Genomic DNA, 16722 nt, shown 5'->3' on the forward strand with positions numbered 1-16722 from the left:
AAAAATGCATTTAAATCCGAAGACAATAAATTTTAGAGAATTGTTCATTCGTTGAAACACTCAAGTAAGACAATGACCAATCACCATGCTTTGCTTTACTTTGGTTAAAAAAAATTAATTAAATTAGGCAAAATTAAAAGCAATGTATTTTGTTCGTAATAGTAATATGTGATCTGTTCCTTTTTAATTTTGGTAATTTTAATTTCATACTTTTTTGACACTTTCCATTGTAGCACAGCGCTTAGTGAAATGCAAAATATATTTTTCTTTGCATTTTTAAAGGCATCATGTTGAAGTAAATTGAAGATTGTATAATTTGTTGCCAATAAATATAGGTCAATCCACCTCGACGTCACCTTATCTCACGTTTTGAAACCATTCTAAGGAGACTCGTGCAAAAGCTTTAGCGAAAAATTACAAATGTGTTTAAGAAAAATATAGAGTCACCCTTATGCTACGTAAAAACTTCCTATTAAGTAACTCAGAGGAACACACTACTACCTACTAGTTCCACATAACAATAATAATTTTTGATGGACTTGGTAGAATTATACAATGAACAGTTAGGGAAGTCGATGTGAATTTCAAAATAATTTTACTCGGTGAACCATATTACTGGGTGAAACATTTTAAAAAGAGTAACGAGTAGCTACAATACTAACAATTACATGTACTATGTCTGAACAATTAGTGAAGTAAAAATGATTTTCAGGATGAGATTGTTGAAAATTAAAGGAGAAACCATTTTACACAGATAAACTTGTAACACTTTAATACTGACAACATATAGTTGTTTATCGAATAAAGGAATAACAGAAAATTGACTACCTAAAATTGAATATAGTGATACAATGGTTCAATCACCGTAGATGGAGCCAATAGTACAATTATTAGCTGTATTGATACACAGTAGACCAGTTAGCATAGTCACTCTGGACTACCTACACCTACTACCATAAAAATTGTAAAACACTAATCACATGATTGGATAATTAGATGACCTAAAACATAAAGTAACCAAATGATATACAACAAGCAAATACTGTAGGATCTTACCACCAGAGACAGCTGGGAGAAGAGATAGCAATAACCACAACATAGTTCTTTGGGTAGAGGGCAACTTCAGATAAGAAAGTTTAGGAATAAACCTGGAAATCAAAAATGATATCAGTGTGCAAAGTAGACATTGTTGATTAACACAACTGGTAGATGCATATATCGGGGTCATCTTCAGTTCAGCTGGATATATTGAGTTGCTGTTTGATTTTAAAGTTTGCTTTACACAGAGTGTACAATATTTATTTGTTGCCAAGCTTTATACCAGGTTGGTGACTGTCTATAAGCATACTTTGATAGAAAATAAATCACTGGTACGTACTTAGCATGCCTTTAAGCTTGAACCAAATTGTGTGACCATCAAAAAGGAAGTCATGTAAGGAATAAATCCACACTCGCTCTCTTGATTAAAACTCAGTTTAGAAAAACTTCATTTTGTATTCATGAGTTTGGCTGTAAGCAAAGATTCATGATACAAGATACTCCGATAGCGTATACAGTCATACCTCATCATACGAGTGTCCCAACATACGAGTGCTCCAACATACGAGCGCTCCAACATATAAGCGCCCCAACATACGAGTGCTCCAACATACGAGTACTCCAACATATGAGTATTCCAACATATGAGTGTCCCAACATATACGAGTGTCCCAACATATGAGTGTCCTAACATACGAGTGCCCAACATACGAGTGCCCCAACATACGAGTATTCCAACATACAAGTGCCCCAACATATGAGTGCCCCAACATGTGAGAAGCTCGAGATACAAGCTGACTTTTTAGCAACTTTCTTCCTTAGGATACAAGTAATCTCTGAGATACGATCATACGACTCGGTTCTCAATGGCTACTACATTATATTGCCAAGTAGGTCTATGCGAGAGGCCACTTTGGAGAACAGCATCGCTAAGTCTTTCTCCTCAAATTTGTTTGACGATTTGAAAAAAGTTTTTAAAAAGTTGGCTAAAAGTTATAGTGAGCGCGATGCAAAACCGCTTAACCAGAGACAAATACTAAAAAAATACGACAATAAAATATTAAAGTCTTGTAAAAGATTAAAATTCAGCTTCAAGTGTGTGTTTAGTAACCTAAATTCATTGAAGCTAAATTCAAAGTTTCTATTACATAGGGTCACCAAAGTTTAGTAGATCCAACTCAAGTCTCTCTCAGACAACCGTTATCCACAACATCTGTCTCGAAGGTAAAACTCCATATAGTGGTATACATAATAATGTTACATATTATTGCAGATCATAACTGTAAAATAAAATTAAATCAAGAACCGGTTACATTTGACAATATAAATAGATTTCATTCATACACATCACCAATGGCACATCACTCATCCCGAATAGATTATGAAAACATCCGTAAGCAATTAACTTCTTCATACTCATTCCGTCTGAGCCACAAAGTCATCCACATTAGGATGTGTCAACATGTTTTAATCAAAGTCAGCAATAATAGCATTTTCTTTTCCCGCCATGCCAGTTAACGATCGAATGATAACCACCCACAGAAATTTTACCTAGGCAGTTGCTGTACAGTAGCACAATCAACAAGATGTAAAATTATAGTCTAACCTGAGCAAAGCTATACAAGCCTTAATATACTCTTAATCAGGATTGTGGGAACGGAGGCAAGGTCAGTTTATCAAAGTAATACTGAATTATTATAAAATCGCAATATTTGACTCACTATTATTGTTTTTGTTAAAGATTTGCTATGTTTTAATCACTATCTGTAACTAGTAATGTGAACACACACTCATGAATTTATAATCTTTTAGATTTCACGGTGTGGTGAGGTATAACGAGAATCAACTTGTCAATAAACTTCTAAACGGCTCACTACATCAGTGCATCTTAATCTAACTCTCACAATCCGGTGTTTTTAGAGTTTTCTCAAAACTCTACAGTGAAATCTGGTTTTCCGTCAAGAGTCAAGCAATCAGTAAGGGAAATCCGGCATTCCGTCAAGAGACGAATTATTAGTGAACTCTCGAATCTACGGAGGAGAGGCAACTTGCTGTGCAATACAAGCGCAGACCAACCTGTACACCTAAACTAGAGAAGTGCGTAACCCGATTCACCGATCAAACCAACCTGTAAACTGTTAACCTGTTGTGCTGTACATGCACAAATAACCTGAACTTTGATCAAGCAAGTCTGATCAAATTAACCTGAAGAAACTGTAAACCTGTTGTGCCATACGCATACGCTCAACTAACCCGAACATTATACGAATCATCATAGCATAGTGCTACAACTAGTAACAGACATAGTCGCGCACGCATAATCAAACCGAACCACATAATAACCTCCGTTACCACACCTCACGAGGAAATCAGCTAGATAGCAGCAGCTATAAATAGTACAGCGGACGGAGGAACCCAGCCAGCTCATCAACCACAAGGACAAGCCAGCAGAAGGGAATGAATGAAGCAATCCAGCAGCAGTCTACTCAAGCAGCTAAGTAAACAAGAAACAGTGAACATTTGACACACGTGTATAACTAACTCATAGCATAGTGCAACGAATTCAACTGTCAATATAGGCACTCATTTCTTTCTTCGCTAGATAACCTGTGTAATTGCTTTAATTTGTCTGTCATATTGCAATTACTAACAATTCTCGATATCAACATTATTCTTTTCATTTATAGTTTTTATAAGAGTGTAAATATTTGTGCATTTGTGAGTTTTAAAATTGCCTCATATTGTAAATCATTCGAAAATTAACTGGCAACCACCCCTGCGTGTAAGCTGAACAGATTTGATTGTTGACAAATCCTACGGCATAAACAAGCGTGAAAGATAAACATTGCTAAAATAGGTATCAATACGGTCTTAAAATGTCTAGTCCAGTAAATGATTTGAGTGATAATGCCATTGCTGATCTGTCGAGCCATGAAACAGAGGCTATTGCAGAACTTGAACAACAAATTAATGCTGAAAATTCTGAACCCGTTCTTGATAAACCCACCAATAATGGTAGTAGCACTGTAGTGACAGAATCTGTTGTGGATAACCCTACTAACAACTCCACAGCTATAGCTGCAGAAAATATGACGCGTAAGCGAGAGCGCAGAAATGTTGGTTCAGGTCTTAAGGCTACGGAAAGCCATATTTACCAGTTAAGTACTAAGCTCACAAAACTGGTTAGTTCTGCATACAGACTTATCAAGGTCTCTCAACAGAAGTTGTCTCAAGAGATTTCTCTCGACTTGCTTTATGACATTCACGATGCATTGGGTGACCAGGCTAAGGAAATTCTTGGCACATACCAGGAGCTGCTGACACTCCATGAAAATGATGAAGGCAAGCTTCCCAAATCCCTTCAAACCACGTACACCCAGGTGTTCGCTCAAATGAAGTTTTTTAGAGACAGCATAGATAAAGATATTGATGCACTCGAAGAACAAGAAGAAGAAAGGCAGGCCGAGATGATGAGAAACCTAAACGAAGAAATTAACAAAAACGCAAGACTATTTCAAGAACTAACAGATGAGAGTAATCAAAGAAGAATGTATGGACACGAACTACCAGCTGCATCACCAAATGCAGAAGAACAAAGCTCAGAACAGCAACACTCCGAAGGTAGTGTACACAACCAGGAAGCAGCTGAAGATCACTCAGAACAACATCAAGAAAATGCTTTGCAGTTTCAGCCGACTCCACAAAGTGAGCCTGATCTCCGCCCTCAACAGGCAATACAACAATCCAGCGAAAGACGGCATCAAAGAGAAATTAAGGCTCCTAGTCCTAGCACAAGCACAAACAACCGGACAGATCCAATGGACAAACTAGCTGATGTTTTAGCATCTGCCATACGAAAACGAAGCATTGAGCCAGATGTATTCAAAGGAGACCTATTACAGTTCAAGGACTGGGAAGTAGATTTCGACATGTACCTACGTAACGAGAGAATTGATGGAGTAGAACGACTTCGTTACCTCAAGAAGTTTACAGGTGGCGAGGCTAAGAAAGCTATCGAAGGACATTTCATGTCAAACACAGAACATGCGTATGCTGCAGCGCGACAACTTTTGAAAGAAAGATATGGAAACGAGCACATCTTAGCGAGGAGTTTTAGAGACCAGCTTTCCAAGTGGCCGAGCGTATCCGATGATGGAAAAACTTTACTAGAATTCAGTGACTTCTTAGGCCACTTGCTGAGTGCCCAGAGTTCAGTCCATTCCTTGGGAGTGTTGGATGATTACAGCGAAAATGAAAAGATGTGCAGAAAACTACCAGTACGCCTAAAGTGGAAGTGGGCAAGAATAGTAGCCAAAACTGAAGAAAGCTATTACCGCTACCCAACCTTTAAGGAGTTCTGCAGCTTCGTAAAAGAAGAAGCAAAGATAGGACAACTTCCACTAGCACGAGGATTCAACTCCAAAACAAAACTACCAGATAAGCGATTGAAAGGATCTGGTCAATCTAGGAATACATTCTCAACAGCTATCGATAAAGGATGCGTTCATTGTAAGTTAGATAACCATCAGGTTAGCGAATGCCGTAAACTGCAGAGACTTCCCAAGGCAGAAAAGAGTTCAACCATCAGACAGCTCAGCCTCTGCTTCAAATGCGTTCGTCCAGGACACCTTTACAAAAAGTGTGCAACCAAGCTGAAATGCAGCGTCTGTGGAAAAAGTCATGCTACAGTCCACCACGACCCGAACTTCAAACCTAGAAAAGAAATTACTCAAACTCAACCAAATCCACCAGCCACAACTAACAGTGGTACTCAGAGAGTACAAGTACTACCGAACGAAACAAACCCAAAGAGTGAACCACCCGGCAACACCACAAAAACCGTGTTGGCTACAACTACAACTAATGGACTCACAACTATGGCCATACCAGTTAAGATGTCGGTACCGTCGGGAAAATCAATGTTAGTCTACGCACTATTAGACAACATGTCGGATGCCTGCTACGCATCCCCTCAAGTTCTAAAGAGGTTAGAAGCAAAGGTAAGTGTTATAGAGCCCAATGTTACTATCCACACAATGAATGGACAACAGACATCAGATATAGAGAGATACGACAATCTCCACCTAACAGGTTTTATGAATGACAGTTCAGCTACCATAAACGCCTACAAAAGAAACATCCAGTGTGACAAGAGTCAATTACCATCACCTGAGCAGGCCAAACGATTTCGACACATGTCCGATATAGCCAAACATATGCCACCATTGTTAGACATACCAATTGGGCTGCTGATTGGAATGAATTACACCGAGGTCATTCAGCCACTGGAAACTCGTACGAGCACCAAAGGTGAGCCTTTTGCAGTGAAAACATTATTCGGTTGGACCATGTGTGGGGGACGTGAGCCGATACTGCCAGTAAACCGGAAAGCATACATGACTTCAGCAGGCAAGGAAATCATGGACCTACTGGAGCAAGACTTCAAGGATGCCGAATCAGATGACAAACTTTCGCAACAAGACATTCGGTTCCTGAAAATCATGGAACAGAGAACGGAGGTAGACAGAAGTGGCAACTACATAATGCCTTTACCCTTCACTGCACCTCCAACATTACCCAACAACCGAGCTCAAGCTGAGCAACGCTTCAAAGGACTCCTGAAGAAATTCAATGCTGATGCAAGCTACCAAGGTGAATACAACAATTTTATGCAGGATCTGATTGACTCAGGACACGCGGAAGAAGCACCAAGCACAACAGAATCAGGTAAAGTATGGTTCCTACCACACTTTGGCGTGAGACACAAAAGAAAAGGTAAGTTGAGAGTGGTATTTGACGCAAGCGCAAAGTTTAAGGGAGTAGCTCTAAATGATGAGCTGTTAAGCGGGCCTGACAATCTTAATTCCTTGCTTGGAATCTTGCTACGCTTTCGGAGAGAACCTGTAGCGATCACGTGCGATATCCAGCAAATGTTTCTCAACTTCATTGTTGATAGGCCTGACCGAGACTTTCTCAGATTCCTATGGACTGGCAAGAATGGAAAGATCAAGGACTACCGGATGACCAAACATCTGTTTGGTGCCGCGAGCTCCCCCGGTGTAGCAACATACGGATTGCGCCGAATAGCTGACGACTACAAAGAGGAACACCAACATGCTGCAAAATTCTTAAAAGAGGAGTTCTACGTAGACGATGGCGTAACCAGTGTGAGCACTGAGGAACAAGCCATTGATCTAATCACTAATGCAGTTAAGATCTGCACCAAAGCAAATATCAGACTACACAAGTTCAACTCCAACAGGAAAACTGTACTTTTGGCTATACCTGAATCAGAAAGGAGCGAGCAAATCAAAAACATCAACATCTTCGAAGAACAGCTTCCTAACGAAAGAACCCTCGGAATGGAATGGAATTTACAGTCCGACTCCTTCCACTTTTCAGCCCCAGAAACCAACAACGCTATGATCACGAAGAGAAACGTGCTTTCCAAAATTGCACAAATCTATGACCCGATGGGCCTGATATCACCACTCATCTTAAAAGGCAAACTCATCCTACAAAGAGTCACAGCTGCAGACTTGGAATGGGATCAGTTGCTAGAACCTGGCGACATGAGAGAGTGGAGAGACTGGCTAAATGACATAGGAAAACTAGCCAACTTCAGCATCAAGCGCTGTCTGAAACCTCCGGGAAACATTAAAACAATCCAGTTACACCATTTCAGTGATGCGAGCAGTCAAGGTTACGGTGCCTGCTCATACTTGCGGTACACGACTGCAGAAGGAGAAATTGCGTGCCACCTCATCATGTCAAAGTCGAGAGTGGCTCCCTTAAAGAAAGTGACTACAATCCCTCGACTCGAGTTACAAGGAGCGGTTACGGCCTGCAGGCTAGCCAACCTGCTGAGAAAGGAGCTTAAGCTACCAATAGATAAAGAATTCTATTTGACAGACTCGACCATAACTCTAGGTTACATCCATAATGAAGCCAAACGGTTTCACGTGTATGTGGCTAATAGAGTCGCAGAGATCAGAAATTCGTCAGACGCAAGTCAGTGGAAAAAGGTATCCACGAAGGATAACCCTGCAGATCTCACATCGAGAGGCTGTATGGCAGAGCAAGTACAAATGGAAACATGGCTCACAGGTCCCGCCTTCCTCAAACAGAATGACATCAACAAGTACATAAGAGAACACACGGTGAACACCTCACTTCAAGCAGACGATCCTGAAATCCGAAGTATCACTTCTCTAGTAACAACTAAAACAACCACCCTGGCAAGCAAATTCACCAAGTTTAGCAGGTGGACGACTCTTATCAAAAGCCTAGCATTGCTCAAGAAAGTGATCACCGAATACAAGAATAGGAAAGCAGAAGCCAAAACCACAAGAATATGGCGAAAACCGTCAATCAGCCCAGATGATCTTTTAAATGCAGAAAACTTCATAATTGGAGTAGTACAACAGGAAGCGTATCCTAGCATGGTGGGAGAAGAGTCCTTGAAAAATCTTAACCCCCAAATAGATGACAAGAACATACTCCGTGTTGGTGGGAGAACAATCTCAAACATCTGGAACAAGCCGATCATAATCCCAAAGCATAGCCATCTCAGTACCTTGATAACAAGACACTACCACGAAAAGGTTTATCATATGGGGTTCCGCAGCACCTTAGGAGCTGTGAGAGGAAATGGATACTGGCTGATCAACGGACCAGCCAATGTGAAGAGTGTTCTTAACAACTGTGTGGGATGTAAGCGCCTTCGAGGCAAGCTTGCCATGCAGTACATGGGAAATGTACCAAACGAACGGCTAGAGAGGGCTGCGCCTTTCACTCATATCGGGGCAGATGTCTTCGGACCATTCTACATAAAAGAGAGAAGAAGCGAAGTGAAACGCTGGGGGCTGTTGATAACCTGTTTCTACACCAGAGCAGTCCACATAGAACTGCTAGAGGAAATGACAACAGATTGTCTCATTCAGGCGATGAGATGCTTCATGGCTCTGCGAGGACCAATTCAGTCCATGACTGTTGACAACGGCACCAACTTCGTTGGTATGCGAAATGAACTGGCCAAAGAATCATGCGTGAACAACTCACAAATGAAAGGATATTTGGAACAGAACAGAATTGAGTTTCACTTCAACACACCCACTGCTAGCCACCAAGGTGGGGTAACGGAACGCATGATAAGAACAGCTAGAGACATCCTCAATGGTATCAGAATGCAATTCAAAATGGTAGATGCGAAAACACTGCGCACTGCATTTTATGAAGTTACAAACATCATCAACAGCCGGCCATTAACAGGTACCAAAATCACTGATGCTAATGATCCTGTTGTGACTCCCAACCTGCTCCTGAATGGCAAGGTTACCCCCTTAGTAGCACCCCCGCCGGGAACATTCGAGTCTGACGATGTTTACGGTAGGAAAAGATGGAAGCACTCCCAAGTGATTGCCGACGAGTTCTGGAGGACATGGAAAAATGAATACTTGAACATGATAATGAAAAGGCAAAAATGGACTCAGAAGAAGGAAAACATGTCAGTCGATGACATAGTAATGATTCAGGATGATAACATGGCAAGATGTGATTGGAGAATTGGACGTGTATCAAATGCAGTAGCGGGTAAGGATGGTCTTGTGCGAACAGTTGAGGTAACCTTGGGGAACAGACTCATTGACCGGAATGGCAGACCTATACAGCAGGCAACAGTGCTGAATCGACCGATCACAAAAGTGGTTGTGGTTTTGAAAGCCTAGATTGACATTGGTTAGTTATCTTTATGTTATCCATGTAGTAGTAGAACACTTGAGTTAGTTATTATGTTATGCAAGTAAGTAGTAATAGTATGCTATAACGCATAAGAGCAAAAGAGCCTATTGTTGTTGCAGTCAAGTAAAACCAATAATAAATTTAACAAATAAATTTGGTGGGAGTGTAAAATAAAATTAAATCAAGAACCGGTTACATTTGACAATATAAATAGATTTCATTCATACACATCACCAATGGCACATCACTCATCCCGAATAGATTATGAAAACATCCGTAAGCAATTAACTTCTTCATACTCATTCCGTCTGAGCCACAAAGTCATCCACATTAGGATGTGTCAACATGTTTTAATCAAAGTCAGCAATAATAGCATTTTCTTTTCCCGCCATGCCAGTTAACGATCGAATGATAACCACCCACAGAAATTTTACCTAGGCAGTTGCTGTACAGTAGCACAATCAACAAGATGTAAAATTATAGTCTAACCTGAGCAAAGCTATACAAGCCTTAATATACTCTTAATCAGGATTGTGGGAACGGAGGCAAGGTCAGTTTATCAAAGTAATACTGAATTATTATAAAATCGCAATATTTGACTCACTATTATTGTTTTTGTTAAAGATTTGCTATGTTTTAATCACTATCTGTAACTAGTAATGTGAACACACACTCATGAATTTATAATCTTTTAGATTTCACGGTGTGGTGAGGTATAACGAGAATCAACTTGTCAATAAACTTCTAAACGGCTCACTACATCAGTGCATCTTAATCTAACTCTCACAATCCGGTGTTTTTAGAGTTTTCTCAAAACTCTACAATAACAACTAAATAGGTAATGTAGGTACTGAATTACAATTAAAAAATGTTTTTCTACTGTAATATCCTGTTTAGGTAATGTTTTCATATTATGGTAACAGATTAATTTGTACTTAATGATTTTAGATAGGAAATAGCCCCATGAGGTGCTAGTAAATTGACTTACAGCTCGATCCCAGAACGCATAAAGCTCGTATGTCTAGGTACAACTGTACTTCCTATAACGTAAATTCCACATAACGTAAAGAATTTATGTAAAATTCTTGCTTCACATTACATAAAAAATACCATATAACGTAAAGGGTCAAAACGGAGCAAATTCTCAAATGTGATTTGAATAGCGAGAATCTCATACCTAGCTTTAAAAATATCGGTTTCTCTCTTACTGCACTCGGGAGGGAAAACGCTTTATAGGGCTCGCTCTTCTAAGCATATATATACTAGTACCCAGGCAATCCAGTTCGTCATTAGAGATCGTCAGGTGTGTCGACAAAGCACAAAAAACAAGTAGCCACACAATAATTCACAAATACTTAAATGTGATCTAGTGGTGCAGGCGTTAGAGTGCCGATTTACCAAGCTGAATGTCACGAGTTTTAGTCAGTCTCATCAAAAGTTATCTCTTATCCTAATATCGAGCACTGCTCTTAATACGTATCGTAAAGATATATTTGTGTTTCACTTTATTTTAGCCATCTCAAATATTTTTTAATTCTTTTCTTTTGCAGAAGAGACTTTGCTGTCTAGAAGAAATGAAAAACATGATATAAATTAACATTGCAGGTGTGCGCTCCCTTTAACTTACTGTAAAATTACTGTAGTCATGAGCAATAAACTGAGTGAAATTGATTAGACAAAGTAAAAAAACTTATCAATACAAACTAGAGTTGCCCCAATTTTGATATCAGTGTCGATATGGGTGTTTAGTATCTGGATCAGAGAATCTTTACTTTAAAAAATCTGAAACTTCAGATACTTTTTAAAGTTCAACTATTTACCAGAAAATAGTATTTTAGCTACACTAATAAAGATCACCAACTGCAAGTTCCATAATCTTATACCTAACGAATTCCAGACCTACCACACTATTTATTTCATGTCCATAGCCTGATCAACATCAACACAGCTGAAAAGCCTTTGCTTTAGCCAAGAAGTAATCAAAAAGTGTGATATTTCCTAATTACAGCTATAGGATTTATTACAGCCATTCATGACCAAGGTAACAAAGAACGTAACAAGAATGCTGTGGAATATTTCTATTTCCTTGCGTTATGAAAGTAATTTCAGCGGACGATCCATAAAGTTATCTATCTCTCTGTTAATCCTGACGATGCATAGTTTGGTAGATTGTCCTCCTTTGGTTTGGTTGTGATGGTAATCTGTTTTTCTCTTTTATTTTATTTATTTATACATTAACTTTTGAAGTTTATCTAAATAATTATGGTCCTAGAAATCAGTTAATGAACAAATTCTCTGTGAGTAAACTATTGTAGGGCTTACTATAAGTTAAAAAACCGCTGTTCTTATGCAAGTGCCGCTGCGTTGTTATTTCAGTTTAGAAGCCAGTAAGTATAGCTGAGGGAGTTTTATTCATTTTTAAACATCCAGGGCTTAAATGTACTGTTAATAGCATTAATTCTATTACTACTAATACACTTTTATTTACTGTAAGAATTGCTATTGATTTACCAAGATTGTCCACTTTAATAAATAAATAAATACAAATAAATACATTCATATTTATATTTTCAACACAAAAGATCTGAATCGGTATCTGAATATGATTAATTTTCAATATGAATCGGTAGATCGGATCGGTATCTGAATCGCCTGTTGAGTTTAGAATTGGGGCATCACTAATTCAAATCATTAATATTACAGTTACCGCGCAGTCTTTAAATTAACAAAGTTAAGTCTAGTTTTTCCTTTTAGAATGGTCAATGGAGTAAGTTTGGGAAGATCCTAGAACGGATTAGGCAATTTAGAAGTCTACAGGTATTTTACTATTCGTGTGACGTAAAATCTCTATAACGTAAACGCTCCCAAAATAGATTATTTACCTTTATCTGCTAATCGGAAAAGCTATCTACTGCACAGATATAGTAAATAAGCTAGAGAAGATCGTAATTCGCAGTTGATGGCAGTAATAGCTCCATCTTGTCAGGCACAATGTTTGATCAAGGTTTTACAAATAAAATGAAGTTTTCCACCATATAGGATTTCCCGACTAAGGAATGCATATACTCCACATAACAATGGTAGCTATTAATAGGATGTAGGCTCATAATACAATCAACTGTCAATAGAGAATTGATGAATTTGAAATCAATTTTGTTCAATATTACTGAGGATACATTTTGAACAGAGTAACTATTAACACTACAACAGCTACAAACAGCTAGAAGAGTGTCAGTGAATCTAAAATGTGACTTGTTTAATATTCCTGAAATGAGTTATATTAGGCAGAGTAACCAGTACAACAATAAAAATTAGATGTTATCATTATGACATATTATCAATGTCTGAACAGTCAGAGGAGGATAGGTGAATCTGAAGTTTTGTTTCTTTAATAATGCTGAAGAAACATTCTGAACAGAGTAACCAGTAATGCTACAACACTAACAATTAGATGTGTTGTATGGCAAGTCAAAGAAGTAGCCTATTAATGATTTTAACAACAACACAACGATTGTGGCAATAGCTACAACACATGCAATAAGATGTGATACGAAGTCTGGGAGTACTTTGTACCTTTTACACACAGACATGCATGACTTCTTAAACATATATGGGAGTACAAGTTGATGTATGGTTTGATGTATCAACCTGTTTTGTCATTGTACGCGCAACAAACCCTTGAACAGATATGTGAGTAGAAGTTAGTACATGGATTGATACCAAATTTCATATCCATTGTACACATAAACAACCATGACTACATTACATATATTGGAAAAAAGTTGGCACATAGATCCATGTATCAATATTCATTGTACACTTGAACTTGCATGACTCTCTTGAACATATATAAAAGTACAAGTTGATTGATGTATTAAGCCTTATAGATATTGGTGCAAGGTTATGATGTCAAAATGGCATGCATATATGTCCAGGAAACTCTAACCTATTTATCAAATTCTCGTTATTTAGCAATGTAGCAATATTGTTGTCTATTATATTAATACTGTTACCATTAACTACAGCGGTTGCCTTAATTGGATAAATTATTGTGAAAGAGTTGTAGTCAGAGTCATCTCTTGTGAAGAACTGCACTATACCAAATATTGTAATAAATTTTCGAGCAAGAGTCTTTAATAAGTTTCATTTTATTACGCTATTTATTCAGTCACCTAGATGTTGATCCTAGAACTCTTTCTATAGCCTTCTAGTACAGTTTCCACCACAAATTAGTAATTGGTCTTTCAACTGAAATGAATGTAAATGTAAGAAGCTAACATGCATGAAACCTTTGTTCATAAATGAGCTAGTCTATTTTGATGCAGATTATAGTATGTGAACTAAAACAGTTAAACTTCGTTTTAAGATCACGTCACACGGATAAAACAGTCCTTCTTTACTTTTCAAACGTAACAGACACAGAGACGCGCGTCTGTTTCTCATATCATTGCTCTAATCCACCGCACACAACCTAGTAAACTGACACGGCACATCACAGAGTGTAATTCATAGCATTTTGTGAAACATGAGCAACCTCCCGAATCTGAGTTGCTCAAGTTTAGTTTGACTAATATAACCTACCTTGAAGTTCAGTCGAAAAGAGTAATAATCCATCAAGTCAGAATTATCAGCAGTCTAAATACATGTAATATAGCCTCGTTACCAGTAGATCGTCTGCGCAAGTTGCCAGCGTACAGGAAAGTAGTAACACCACGCTACCTGTTTCACTTCCTCAGTTTCACACATTTATTGAATTCTCTAATGAAGACCGTTATATCCCAGGACGGCCGTATTTCAAGATTTACCAGAGAAAACGTTCATACTTGTGAAAGATATTATTTGATAGTTTTTGATAAGTTAAAGATTTTAACAATAATTTTTTGTGTGCTATTAAATAAATTTAAATTTTTTTAGAATATTTATACTAGCTAAGTTAAACTTGTTATGATAAAAATTTAACTCTAAAAAAGATTTTGACACACTTTTCCTTCTGTTGGTCAAAGCTTATGGAGCTACTCAATAAGGAACTGAGCGGCTAGTCATAATTGTGATTTTTTGTGACAAGCTCATCAACTGATTACACTAGCAGGCTTATGTTTATCCGTGCTAAATATGTTGTCATTTCCATTCGGTTTTTGTGGTAGGTTTGTGGCCTGACTGACGTCTTCAGTAAGAATAATTAAATATCCTTGCATTAGTCTTTTAAAAGCTTGAAAATGGTTTCTAGGCTAGCCAAGTCCTATAGACTGGTTTAACATGAAATGTAGAGGGAAAATGCAATGATATTTGAAATGGTAGTCATAGCTGAAGAATCATGCCACATTTATGCCCTATATTGATCTTACTATATACGCCGATAGACACTAATGGGCAAAGGAATTCCACTCTTGTGCAATTCAGTCTGACACACAGTTTCAAAATCCACAGGTACACAGGAATGTACTACAACTCCATGAACCCCTTGATAAGGTCATCTAACCTAGAGCACACTCATGATCAGAATCCATACCTGAAACAAAGAAGTTCGGAATCATGAGCTCTTCTCTAACACTAAGTCATAATGAAATGTCTTCTAGAATATCAACAGCAAAATAGGATAAGTAATAGTTGTGTGGTTTTACAGTAAACAGTTGTTACTCAATTTGATGTTCAATTACAAAACATATGACCTAATAAAACCTGGCAGCTACTATTAGGTGTCAATGATGTCCTTGACTTAACATTGTAGCCTACTTAAACTTAACAAACTACGCCTAACCTAAGTTTGTGTTTAGTAGCCCAAGTTCGGAATAAGTTTCCAGATTTATTTATTCTTACACTGTTTCACCCTTTCAAAGCTCCTGGAATGGCAAGCACGTGACTTTTACACTGATAGCGATAAGTAATGCATGCGCCATATTGGAGAGTTAATCGTTCAAAGCTAAAGTTCACTGGGCTGGTAAGGCGAGCGATGCCAATGGTACCCTTAAATCCAGTGGAACCATCTGTTGATAAGAAATGCAAATTATATAGAGCCCATATAGAGTTGTCTGCCTATTGTTGAAACCATTGAACATAAAATCCATGGAATGGCAACCACATGACTTTTACAATGATAGTTATACGTAATACATGCGCCATATTGGAGAGCTAATCATATACTAGTTCCGTTTGTAAACAAACAGTGAAAAATGACAGAAACATACATGTTGAATAGTTATTTTCCATTTGGGTGTCAATGACAACTCCTCCTACACAACGTTTAAAGTACCTGATAGAAGAAAACCTATTTATAACACATGGAGTAAGATATAATAAATGATAAGTGGATGTAAAATAGGTTTTAGTAGACCTTATTATTCATACAAACTGTTGTATTACAGATGCATAAACCCAGCAAATGATATATTCTGGCAAATAACAACTGTTCCATTATATTACAGATTATATTACAGATGCATAAACCATAATGGAGAAACTTAGCACATGAAGTAGTTCGATAAAAACAACACATATACATGTACTCCGAAAACAGAAACTGTTTTCAAGACTTAGTGATAATAGCTTATGAATGTATGATATGTATAACACAGTATCTGCAAAAGATGGAACAAACTACTGCAACAATTAAACAGAAATTAAAAACAGTTGTAATAGAAGTTAATAAAAATAATGCAAACAAGAAACTGCAGGAAGTAGTGTAATCAGATGATTAAACCTATTAAAAAAAGATCTGTATATCACTGGATATTGAGCCAAGGTGCATCAGAGTTTTTTTAGAACTAAATCAGATTAGAAATAGCAGTACAACAACAGCTACAGAGGAATATTAAAGTGATTACATTGTTACTGGTCTTTAAAAAGTGCTGATTTAGTATTCTTATGCAGCAAAAAATGCACCTTGCAATTTGAATGTACAATTTTTAGCATAATGACATCGTTGGAGATCATAAAATGACTGAATGA

General features: G+C 37.8%; 1 protein-coding gene across 1 annotated transcript; it reads left to right on the top strand.

Annotated features, from left to right (window-relative positions):
* Nucleotides 1-3914: 3914 nt before the first annotated feature.
* Nucleotides 3915-9764, top strand: LOC137389978 (uncharacterized). The gene has a single exon (XM_068076183.1). The coding sequence runs from the start codon at nucleotides 3915-3917 to the stop codon at nucleotides 9762-9764; it is 5850 nt and encodes a 1949-aa protein (XP_067932284.1).
* Nucleotides 9765-16722: the final 6958 nt, after the last annotated feature.

This window comes from Watersipora subatra, chromosome 1, assembly GCF_963576615.1.
Source record: "Watersipora subatra chromosome 1, tzWatSuba1.1, whole genome shotgun sequence".
Classification (NCBI taxonomy): domain Eukaryota; kingdom Metazoa; phylum Bryozoa; class Gymnolaemata; order Cheilostomatida; family Watersiporidae; genus Watersipora; species Watersipora subatra.

Bases quoted from the DNA above. Each gene is read 5' to 3' on its own strand.
- LOC137389978 (XM_068076183.1), top strand. From the start codon at position 3,915: ATGTCTAGTCCAGTAAATGATTTGAGTGATAATGCCATTGCTGATCTG.